We start from the raw sequence: 12,996 nt of genomic DNA on the forward strand, positions 1-12,996 counted from the left end.
TATCGCCACTGATAAAGTGTTGGAAACAGCATTAGGTGCAGTTCGGGGCAGTGAAAGTGCTTCTGTGTAAATGATATTACTTTCATGCAGCACTGGGATGACAGCCAGCTGGACTAATTGTTTCCTGTAAAAACGTAACATGAGCAATGAGTTCCTTAAAGGCAGATATGGTACCTGTCTTTTGAACTTCACCAATATTTGGTTATCAGATCTGTATTTCTGTCAACAATGAACTTCCAAATTGCTAACATTTTAATAACACTCATCACCTCTTGGGTAATTAATACTGTGATGGGCTCGGGAGTAGAATGCCACCAGACAATTTTCAGCCCGGCGCCCAGGCATGTAATTACAGACCTTTGAGTAATACCGGAGCTGCCTGTAACCATAATGGATCTGTAAAGCTGCCACATGTGATTAAAATGTGCAGCTCCCAAAGAAAAACTGGTGTCATGTAGAACAATCAAATTATGTTGAATAATAACACAGCAATTAGAACTGATCACTGAGCTCCTGTTCCTAATTTATCAGCGCAGTAGGAAATTAGAAGAGTCAAACATAAGGTGTCAAGGGAGGAACCACTCAATGGGGGGGGGACTGTAAAGTGGGGTAAGCTGAGGGGTTTGCTACGTTCCAGCTAGCTCTTTTAGCTTTTTTACTAAAACTGCAAAGAATAAACAACTCTGCTACAATCATTCAGACCAAAACAAGCTCAGTCATTATCAGTAAGCTTTGGTTTATTTCAGTTTGAATCAGCTGTTGGTGGGATTTCCGCTAACTGGTTTAGCTAGCTGAGCAGCACCTCTCGCTCGTTCTAAAGCTCACTGGTTGTTAGCTCATGAAAACTGAACTTTTCAAACATCGCTGTTGATCCTTTTTTACGTTTGTACGTTTGTACTTGTTTGTGTTTTCTTTTGTTAACAATGCTAATATCTTTTTTTTTATAAAAGGTGGTTTTTATTGCTGCAAAGAGTGGTGCATGAATAAATCCTAAAATCCAAATTTGAGTTAGCATTTCACCACTTCTTGTCTCGAAATCAACAGTTTTTAATGTGTTTTAAGCTAGATGCCTGAAATATGGTCTGTGGTTAACAAAAATAAAAATCTGTGACCCAAAAAGTCAGTAAATACCCCACTGGTGAATGTCAGGAGCTTCTCTGTGTTTTCAACGGCCATGCCTAAGAAGTGTCTAAATGACGCTGATAAACCCCATCATGCCCAACCCAACATTATCTACCTTTTATTGAAGAATTGTTGATGTAAAGTCATGCGACCGCCATGTAGTTTGTTTATAGCCTAATGTTAGCGGATGCATTCAAGCTTCAAAAAGCATACAATTGGTGTTAACATGAGAAAAATAATCAAGCTGAAGAAAACACGTAGGTATCATAAACATGTGTTTTCAACAGATCTTATTTTCTGCAATAATCCAAACTCCAATGGAAGAATCCCATTACTTGTCGTTGAGGGAACCCTGGCGATGCCAACTTCCAGGTCGGCCCCTTCGTAAATAAGTCATCACTGCACCACTCTTTTGACTCCTGTTTTTCGACTATTAACTATTTTTAGAACTCGGAAAAGGTTCCCTTGTCTGAAAACGGCTTTAGTTGCTTCTGCTGCTGTGTTTTATTAAATATTGGCAGAGAGCCTTGTCTGGCAGCCAAAAACAGGATTTTGGGAAATATTCCAAGTAACCTCAGATGCAGACACCAAAAAAAGTTGAACGGTCTCACCGTAGAAGTTTTGCCCGTCTGCATTGAGCTGTCGTGATCAAATCAAGTGATGGATGTGTCAGATCTGGCTGTGGCTTGTCTGTGAATACGTCCCCGTCCCAAAACCAGATGGTCAGTAAAACAGAAAGGAGGTGTTTATCCTTCACCAATGACTTTGTGTTGCCACATGAGTAAGCACAAGTCGCATCGTGGTTATGAAATCAGAAACAACTGAGCAACCGTCTGTATCAAATATGAATCATCACAAAGATGTCTTTAAAGCTCCAAATCAAAGCTGAACTTCCAGGTTCCAAATTCAAATCACTGAGGACATTTCTGGCAAGACATTTTTAAGGTTAATGAATGACTTTTAAATAATCACTTCAGTCTGAATCTCAATAATACAACTTTTCAGGCAGTACTGCTTTTCCACAAGTGTCATATTTGTATATATATATTAACGATCACAGCAGGATTTTAGCAAGAAAGCTGGTAGAAAATGTCCATATGCAGCCCAACCTGCTCTCTGATATTCACCGTTTGTAGAAAATGAAGCCAGCTGTTAAGATATCTTCCTGTGTGATCAAAGTGTTGTGCACAGAAGGAAAATAAAGAACTATTTGAAGTGTTGCTGCTCATGGATCATCACTGCTTTCCAAATGAACAAGAAAGACGTCCTTGATCTCCACTGATTCCCAGTTTTTTCTTCCTGTAAATATGCCTGCACGGAGTGGATTTTAGATGTAAAATCGCAAATTGAATTTGCTAAGTATAAAACACTGTCAAAATGAAATACTGTAAATGAACCAATTTCAATGTTCTCAGCCATGACAGTGTTTTCACAGCTGCTGCTCTGCGGCTCAGGTTGACAGATCTGTCTGAACAGAACGTGTTTGATTTCAATAACCTGAATTCACACACGCTCTCCCTTAATACTGAAAATATTTCTCTACTTAACGACTTTCATCTTATATCAAAGAAGCATCTCAACAGGCCTCAATCATCCAATCAGAGGACTTTCAGAGATTGATTAGGGACCACTTTGTAAGTGTAAGGGAAACTTCTGTGTAGCAATGCAGTGGGAGTCACCGACTCAGGAAGGAGACACGGTAGAGCAGGAGCTTTGATGTCAAACACTGATGATTTATTTGGAGTTACGGCCGGAGAGTTCACATCACAAGTCACAGCAGTCACGGTGAGACTGCACGGGTGGGTTGCCACGTCAATTCTGGAGCGCCTCTCTCTCGTTAGCCCATTTAACTGGTTTCACAGAGAGTAATCAACATATTTTGATAAGATAGTTTAAACAGTTGGGCACACTGAGTCACTTGCGTCCGTCACTTATGGCCTCGAAGATGTCATACCTTGGAGTCCACAAACAACAAAGAAGGAAGTGTCCCAGTGCACCCACAACAACAGACCATCTGTGACCTAGTGTTGACCGGTCACAGAATGGGAACAATAACATTATGGCTGAAGCAGCCTATGTCCTTAAAGGAGATAAACAGACGTCAGGGTTGGTCCTGTACGTCATATCTAGGAGTCTAGGACAATTATTTCCCTAACAGTAAGGACAGTATGTATTACCAGAAAATAGCATTCAAAGATAAGGAAAATACACTGAATATAGTAATACCAGCACATTTTGAAGGGGTACATAATATGAAAAACTCTCTGTTTTAGTGCTTGTGTGAATATATTTGAGGTACCTTGAGTTCCTATACCGACCCACAAACGTTAAAATAAGACAACTTAGTCATTCTTTGTTTGACTGTTTAAGTCAGAAAACATGGGATTCAACATGTTTCAAGTCACATGTTGGATCATGAGAATGCGCCCACGGCGTTGGAGGCGGGTCATCGTTCATTCCTTTAAAGTTGCTCAGTGGCACAAAGGTACAAAAAGTGCATTTAATGGCCAACACACTGATGCACCATGAACCCTACACTGTTACCAAACATTCATTAACAAGTCAAAATTGAAGGAAAATGTATGGATATACATAATATGGAGAAAAAAATCAACTTGTCCTAAAGCTTTTTCAATGTCAAGATACATGAAAGATATGCACCCTTATTAGTGTTTATAAATCAGATCAAGGCTGTGCATTCAACATAGTTCACACAGTTGCCTATTCAGTGAATACATATACATGAAATCTGTATAATGTAAACAGTAAAATAAGCATTATCAAGGCTAGGGATACATAATAGCGGAGAACCAATGGACCTAATCAATGAAAAATGTAAAGCAACCTAAATGCTCCAACCTAAAGTCAGATCAAATGTAAAAATGAAATACTTTGCCTGTCTGTCCATTGATAAAAGGCTGAAAATATTTTCCAGGGATAACTAGGTTCAGTCGTTATTTTTTACTGGATTAAAAGAGTGTCCTGTGAAATTGAAGAAAAAAAATGCTAACTTTATGATCTGCAGCCAAATTCTGACCACTACCACTTTATATATTTGATTAAAATGAATCTCTTAGATGCTGGTTGAGCCTCAGATAAAACAAGCTCATAATAACAATTCTTAATTATTCAAGGTTATGAAATGTTTCCTTATCTTCTAAATGTTATTACATTTGAGCAAAGGCATATTTTCCTGATCTAAATATAACTAACATTAGCACAACCAAATACCCTTTATATTGTGGCTATAAATCCTGCGGCAATTTCTAAAGCTTCAGATGAAACTCCTTGTTACGACCCGCCTCCCTACTCAATAGTAGTGGCTCGTGAGGCAGTCCGCAACATAAAACAAAAGTACACAACACGTAGGCACTAAACTGTGATCATACATTTATTGCCACAATACTAAATCATTCCACTGGAGGACAGGTAAAACAAACAAACAGACGGAGGGGACTTGGGCCAACCACACCACGGGCCGTAGGATCCAGAGCCTTCCTCCGCTACCCAAAATCCAACAGAACCTAACGGGAGAAATAAAGCCGCGAAAACCTAATACTAACACGTCCTCCAGGAAACACAACAAAAAGGCAAAAGAGCTCTGACACAGCAGAGACATCCGGAGTAGTGATCGGCCCCCTCCTTCTCCTTCAGTCTCCTCTTTTATGCTCGGCTGATTGGCAACTGGGAACACCTGGGGAAGGCGGAGCCAGGTGTACCTGCACAGCAGAGAGAACAAAGAGGACAACAAAAGGGGGGGAGTACGTAACACTCCTGAACTGTAATAAATAACACAAGGTTAGCAAAGTTTACTTCAGGCATATTTGGTAGTTCAAGGGATACTGGAAATTGTTGAGAAAGTTAAATACGCCAGAAATGTTGGGTCTTTAAAAACCAAAGCGTGTGTGCCCACCTCCACAGTAACCTGAGCCGGCTCCAGAGAGACTGGAAACACAAACTGGGCCGCTGGGAAGAGGCCAGCCGCTGAGCATAATGATGACAAAGGGCTGCTTCTTACAAAGCTTCACCCACAGATCTTTGTGTGCTCCTTTGTCTCTCCATATACAGATGCTAAAATTAGACCTCTCTTTTCTCCTGCAGGGCAATTCGAACAACATCGCCACCGTGGACATTTCAGTGGGCTTCGTTGGACTGGAAAGTTACGTAGAAGCACCGGCCATCTTCTTAACGGCCCTCAGCACTTATGCGGGGCCCCTGCTCTGGGCGTGCCACCTGGTCTGCTTCCTCAGCTCACAGAGAGACAGGTGAGGCTCAGTTATGACTTACTCATTAACTCGACACAAAAATAACTTTTATTTATATTGATTTGATTATAATCACTATGAAACCGTTATAATGAATGGTTAAGGTGTGCTAAATTGTTGCCCAGTTTTTACACAAATAATCAGTGTTGTCGAAAGTATTAATAATAGACACCACTGAATATTAGTAATATGTTTGAGTCAATGAAAAAGCTCTGTCTTTTTCTGGGGGGGGGGTGCCGGGGACCTTTCAACTAAATCATGAATGTTGGCTATCCTGGCTCACAAATGGTGAAACCGAGCTCCCCATTGATTCCCCATTGATATCCAGACAGAAAAGCAGTCTACACATTTTCCGTCGCAGACTTAGATGCCAACCTGTTCCTATACTGCATCTTGGCCCAAAAAGAAAATCTCACCTTTGTTCGTAGAACTTAAAAAATGATTGCTTAATGAAGCCAATCCAGTAGCACTTACAATAGTTTAACTATCGAAAGCTTATTTACCTCCAGGATTGTTGCTTCTTTGTGTTTTATGTTCTTTGTTGAACTTGGTTCTTGATGAAATGAAGGGAAAACCTTTTTACGTAACCTTTGTGTATACTTGTGTAAGAAATTGTGGTTAGGGCCACGAGGGATGGCTTTACTGCTTAGCTACGTCCCCGTGAGAAGGAGGCTGGCAGCCAAATAACAGCCTAAATTGTAATTCTGCTTATATTAGCAATTTACAATAACCAGTTAGCTGCCCATCAACCAGTCAGCTGCCCATCAACCAGTTAGCTGCCCATCAACCAGTCAGCTGCCCATCAACCAGTCAGCTGCCCATCAACCAGTCAGCTGCCCATCAACCAGTCAGCTGTAGGATTACGTTTAAATAGTTAGCTATAAGTTAGAAATGATTGAAACTTTCAACTACTGCCAATCGCTCATTCAGATTTGTGAAAACATTATTGTAACAATTAACAATTGTCATAAATACTATCGTTTTTAAAGGGGCTCTATTATGCTTTTTGGGGTGCATGTAAATGGTCTGCAAAGGCTAAAATCCCAAAGTTCTCTCCCACCCGTTCCTCCCAATGCCTGAAACGCCTCCATTGGACTCCTTTGTTTACTTATGTTTCATAATGACATCACCATGTAACACGTGTTTTTATTGGCTAGCACTCCACCACATTGTACGTGATAGGCTAAGGGGCGGGGCATCTTATGAACCACTGCTCACCACTCTCCACTCTTTTTACTTTGGTTTCCACCATCTGCACCAACACAACATCACTGTTCCAGTTATTTCTAAGTGTTGGTTGTTTCTATTTTCAAAGCTATTTTTGAAGCGAACCCTCTCTGTGGGGCGGTGCTGGTGCGTTGAGATACCCTGTTAAAGGAATCTTGCTCACAGGGTATCAAAGATGCGTGTAAACAGCTTAACCTGCATAAGACCTTAACTGGAGAGAGGCCAGTATCTGGGGGTCTGTACGTGTGAGAAACATCCAACAACTACAGCTCGCCCTCAGCATGACGCCGCGGCACACAGCTGAGTGATGAGATCTGTGTCCGGGCAACAGCTGCCCTGCTGGTGAAGCCAACAGTTAAATGCTGAATTTAATGTAAAAAGAGTTTAACTTCCTCTGTTGGGTAAATTATAGAAACTGGTGATTAAAAAGTCACTACTTTTATGTAAAACATTTCTTAATTTTGTTCCAAGAAAGGTCTCCAGAAATGAGACTGCAGAGGCTGTATACCCATGCATGATCTGTATTCTTAATAATCTTTGATGCCACATTTTAATATGATGTGTTTAACATTTCAGTAGCTCTTCCAGTGCCTGATTAAAAAGTTCTACCCATCTGAGCGTTTTTGTGGCGCTCGCAGCAGAGCCTAGAGATTTTAGCTTTGATTTGATTCGTCCATCCAGCTCTTCGACGTTAGAGTTGATGTGGACTAAAGGGCCTCACAGAATGTATCTCGACCTTTCATTTAGTACTACAATGAGTTAGAACATTTCCGGTGACCAACAGTTTGATCCATGACAAAACATTGTCAAAAAGAAAATCAGTTGCCATGCTCCCAAGACCTCCATCATCTCTCCTGTAGACCCACAGTAGAGATGTTACAAATGAAAAGCACAGCTGAGATTAAAGCTACCCCTCAGGGAGCTCCAGAAAGGTATGGCCTTTATTTTCTACTATAACCTCCTCAGAAGCATGACAGCACCTCATATACAGTAGCAAAGAAATCACTTCACAGTAAACAACAACACCAAAGAGTTCAGATAGGAGGGAGGACAAATGTTACGTCGGAAAAAACAATGGTCTATTTGTTCAAAGTGACATCTTCAAATGATTTGTCTGATCAAAGTCCACAAACTTAATCTATTCAATTTACAATGAAGAAAAATAAGCAATCCTCGTAAAAACATTACAATTAGTTTGGCTTATTTGGTGTTCTTTCATGTAATGCTTCTGCATTGATCTAATTGATTCAGTGTATCACTCTGTTGAAAAAACACAGTCCCAAATACACACATGCATAGGAATCAGAAGAGGGAGAAGTACTCAGATCTTGTACAAAGTGTAGGAATACTCTATTACAAGTAAATGTCATGCACTCAAAATGTGACTCGAGTAAAAGTACAAAAGTATTAGCATCAAAATGTACTTAAAGTAACAAAAATAAAAGTAGTCATGCTGCAGTTTGGTCCATTTCAGAATAATATATATGATATGTTTTATAATGATTGATCATGAAAGTCTTCTCAAAGCTGGTGAAGGTGCAGCTAGTTTGAATGACTTTGTATACTGCAGGGTAGCTGGTGGATTTACTCCAGGTAGAACTAAAGTCTGATTCAACACTTGATTAGATTTCACATCATTCATCCTGATCTGTGAAGTAACTAAAGGTATTAGATACATTTAGTGGAGGAAAAGTTCACAATTTACCTCTGAATTGTAGTGGGGTAGAAGAACAAAGTAGCATAACATGGAGAAACTCAAGTAAAGTACAAGTATCTCAAAATGGTGCTTAAGTACAGTACTTGAGTTAATCTACTTAGTTACTTCCCACCTCTGATAGGAATATAGATATGCACAAATTCTTTCACTATTGAAGAAAATTGTTATATAGCTGACCTGGAAACAGTTTCAGCAACATATGCAGTGTAATCCATAACTGTAGATCTTAAAAATGTATTTCTTGACGTACAACAACAAGGAAAATGTTCCTAGTTGAGTATCTAAAGATTAAATAACAAATAATGATGACGCTCGGTTCCACAGACGTGGTGACAAATGAAACTGTAAGAGCGTCTGGTGCTCAGGAGCTCATTAAGAATTCACTGTGCGCCATCAGCAGCTCGACCACAAGGCGAGTGCTGGGAGTGGACTTTGATCGATAGCTTTCCGACGGGCTCCCTCCACACACTCAAACTCTACTTAAGGCAAAGAGAATGTTTCTTCATTGTTTTAGTGCACTGTAAACCTTCAAAACTGACCGATCAGAGGAGACCCGTAAACACCACTTTACCTAATTACCATCAGTAAAAGTGTCCGATATTCTGACGTAAACACAAACGACAAATGTAGTTTCTATTTTAGCCTTGATTTCCAAGACACTCTTTGAGATTACCTTGGAGACACACAGTGATTTTCAAGGCTTCCTGCTTCTTTGTGAGCTCAAAATGGAAATGCATTCCTGAAATAAAATGTACACCGTAGCCTTTCATCAAAATCTTATTTCAGTGTTTTTCGTGGAGGATTTCCAGGGACCATTTATCCTTCAATTTGCTCTTCTAACACTGTGTTCTTTTGCCCATGTCTGACGGCAGAACAATTCAGTTCTCTACAGACCTTTCTACAGTTTGATCATTTTGTGAAATGATTTCTAAAGATGTCTTCAAGCTAAAGAGTCTTTATCAACTCATTCCTTTCCAAACTTGTGAAATTAGAGAATTGTCACCACTTTCTCCACTGAGAGAATAATAGACGTGCGAGTGTTACATAGTGATGTCACTATGTTATGAAAGAGAACAAAGGAGTCCAATGGAGGCGTTTCAGTCGGGGGGGGGGGGGGGTGAGAGAGAGAGTGTGGGAGAGAAACTTTGGGATTTTAGCCTTTGCAGACCATTTACATGCACAAAAACCTATCTAACAAACTACAGGAAAGGGAAATACCCTAAAAGCACAATAGGGGCGCTTGAAGAAGAGACTGTTGGCACAACAGATGTAGTGTTTATGGGTTAGTAATATTGTTTATTCGATTAATATCGACTCATTTCACCCCTCCCTAAGACTGGATCTGTTTTTACTGTCTGACACAGAATTGAATGATTGCAATTCAGACTAATTATGGTGGGCTGATGTGTGGTGTGTGTGTGTGTGTGTGTGTGTGTGTGTGTGTGTGTGTGTGTGTGTGTGTGTGTGATGTGTGTGTGTGTGTGTGTGTGTGTGTGTGTGTGTGTGTGTGTGTGTTGCTGGTGTGTGTGTGTGTGTGTGTGTGGTGTGTGTGTGTGTGTGTGTGTGTGTGTGGGTGTGTGTGTGTGTGTGTGTGTGTGTGTGTGTGTGTGTGTGTGTGTGTGTGTGTGTGTGTGTGTGTGTGTGTGTGTGTGTGTGTGTGCTGTGTGTGTGTGTGTGTGTGTGTGTGTGTGTGATGTGTGTGTGTGTGTGTGTGTGTGTGTGTGTGTGTGTGTGTGTGTGTGTGTGTGTGTGTGATATAGCTGGCCCTGTGATTGAATTTCCACCTCCAACCTGGACTCCTTCCAATGTCTCCTACTCCTCTTGTCTCTGTCCGCTCCTCCCCCTCAGATGGGACTGCTGCCTGTTTCAACTCACAACCTCCCCGTGCTTAGCTAAACGCTGTGTTTCAGTCTTTGTATCTCCGCGTGTTTGGTTTTACATCATCATCTCCTAATCTCCTCTCTCCCACCCCCCATCCATCATGCAGGTTTTAAGTCATTAACTTCTCTATCTGAATTTGCCAGCAATCCTTTATTATTGAGAAGATGATAATTGGATTGAACTCTTCTCCCTGGTACTTGCGTTAAGGGGGAAATGTGCTGTGAATCGTCAAACAATCTGCAGCTTTACCGATCATAAGAAAAAACGTTAAAGCAGATAGAGTGACCTTGGTTCCCGTAAAGTTTTGAGGAAGTTATTCACCGAGTGTCCTGCTTTGCCTCCTCTCTGATGAGTCCTCTCCCCTTGCAGGAGCCCGGTTGCAGTCGGCCATGGCTGCTACTGTCTGGCCCTGCTGAGGTCTGTGCCCGCTGCAGCCTACATCGTGCTGGTGACCACTCTGCGCTACCATCTCTTCATATGGAGTGTCTTTTCACCCAAATTACTGTACGAGGCCATGCACCTGCTGCTGACTGCGGGGGTCTGCCTCTTCTTCAACACCATGGAGCAGAGCCACACTGCCAGTAAGTCTTAGGGGGCCAAACACGCAGTCCTTCCATTACAGGGAGTCAAAATGTTGAGTAATAGTCTCTATTCTACATGTAAGACTTTCAGACTGATACACTACTGATGCTCACAAAGGGTCCTTCCTTTGGTTCGCAAGAAATACTTTGGAATGCACTTAAAATGTATTTTTGAGCCGTTTGTTTAAATATTTTCCAAGTTGGATGAAGAATAAAAGTGAAATTACGTCAAGATATTTGAAAGAGGGAACCTTTTTTTTTACATATACTTACGTTATATTACCTCAGGGACTGCTGTACGGACAACTAGAAGGTTCGATGTTGTGACTAAATTGTGTTGTTACATGGAGAGCACCATGTGTTGGGGGGGTAGTGAACACGGGGTGATGTGTGTGTGATAATGCAGCTCAGCTTGTTAGCTAGCACCTGCATCCACACAGGTCTAATGAATGTGGCAGAGAATGCTGAAAATCACCTGAACTCAATATGTATTTTGAACAGAGGACATACGGACTTGATAAAACGGCCAATACAGCATACAATCATGCACTCTTTATTTCACCAGATTATAACTCATAATGGGGTAAATGGATACTACTTTTGTGGTTTTCACAAAAGTGCATCAAAGTCATAGCAACATATCGAAGACAAAGAAATCCCCCTACATTTTTTAATAACATACAACAGGCCGAACTTGGCTTTTGAGGGGGATACCGTCTGGAAATTAATAAATGTTTGACAGTGATCATCAAAACTGAATTTGGGTAAAAGGAAATAATATTAAAATACACTTTATGGCAGTTTGAGGACATAGGTCTAATGTTTGGTAGTAGCACAAGTCAAAATGTCTGCTGTGAAGTAAAGGTTTTTAATATGGGACTGTTTCTCTTCAGAACCTTTCAAATATTCTTGTGAAATCATGTTTTTTTCTGTTTCTTTTTAAATCTATTAACTATTTATTGATTTTGAAACACAAAGCTTTGTCTGTGTGAATATGTGTTCTGTTTCTACTGATATGAAGGTGAGTGGGTGTATCCATGTAATGCACAAACTAAAGATTTGTGGATGTTTTCAGATCAGATAGACTAACATATTCATGTTTCTTACTTCAAGCTATCTGATGAGATGCATGGCTGCCAAAGCATAACGCTTTTACTGCAATAACTAGATTAGAAATCTCTTACTAAACTTAATGCATTCATAAAACAAATAAAAGCAGTCGAGAGGCATCATTCATTCATTCACCTACTACACACACACACACTACACTTTCCTATTGTTTTCTATATTCCCCACACTGCTCAGTATGATGTATATTTGAATATAGAATACAAATCCTGAAGTTAGTGTAGTTTGATGACCTTAACATATGGCAAATAAGTGATGAAAGAAAATTACAATAAATACCGGAAAATATTTCATGAAAAATACAGGAACTGTTTTTAGGCAGCAAATAACAGTACAATAAAACATAGTTAAACATATTTAGGAGATAAATTGCATTAAAAAAAACTGTTAACAGAGGACTTAGGAAATGATTGGTCATAGAGCTATTTACTTGTAAAAGATCTTCAATATTCTAAACGAGATCAGGATCCAGTGCAGGTTAACTTTAACGTGGCTGCTATGCTCTGTCTTTTTCCTCTTCTAGTCAAGGTGAGACACTAAGGCAAAAACCTTGTCTTACAAGCAAGCACTGGCCAATTTAGAATTTTAGGCCATTTTGCTTCCCTGTTGGCTTTTTTCCATGACTAGTGTAAAAAAGCATCCATGTGACATACCTATGTGTTTATTTAACTAACTTGGTATGTAGTTAACATTACATAAGGCCATGTTCATATTTAAACATGACATTTCAGAAAACGTACAAAAACAGTTGAATAGTTAGCTCTTGTTACTACTGGCAACAGAGTTGGATGGAAGACATAAAAGAGCAGGGGTGTCGCTTTTTAGTATAATGGCGCACACTCATTAATGATTTATAAGATAGTATCGTACTGTATTACTACAGTATTTCACTGCTTGCTTGGATTCCATCTCAAAAGTAATTCTGGAGAAAATGGAAATATGCAAACAGCAGTTACAGTGAAGAATTATGTAAATGTCTCTTCAAACTTCGTTCATGTCATAAACCCATTCATTTAATTTATTTCTGAAAAATAGCCCCCCCTGTACACTGTAGTGCAGTCCTAGTGTTTTATTG

At 40.1% G+C, this 12,996-nt stretch overlaps 1 protein-coding gene across 1 annotated transcript in view; it reads left to right on the plus strand.

Annotated features, from left to right (window-relative positions):
• pigg (phosphatidylinositol glycan anchor biosynthesis class G) overlaps positions 1 to 12,287 on the plus strand; it is a 70,309-nt gene extending 58,022 nt beyond the window's left edge. The window contains exons 8-9 of the mRNA XM_034198953.1: positions 5,224 to 5,387; positions 10,582 to 12,287. Of these exons, the coding sequence (XP_034054844.1) occupies positions 5,224 to 5,387; positions 10,582 to 10,804 (387 nt within the window). The 3' untranslated portion in view covers positions 10,805 to 12,287. The remainder of the gene's footprint in view (positions 1 to 5,223; positions 5,388 to 10,581) is intronic.
• The last annotated feature ends 709 nt before the right edge of the window (positions 12,288 to 12,996 follow it).

This window comes from Gymnodraco acuticeps, unplaced genomic scaffold (genome assembly GCF_902827175.1).
Source record: "Gymnodraco acuticeps unplaced genomic scaffold, fGymAcu1.1, whole genome shotgun sequence".
Classification (NCBI taxonomy): Eukaryota; Metazoa; Chordata; class Actinopteri; order Perciformes; family Bathydraconidae; genus Gymnodraco; species Gymnodraco acuticeps.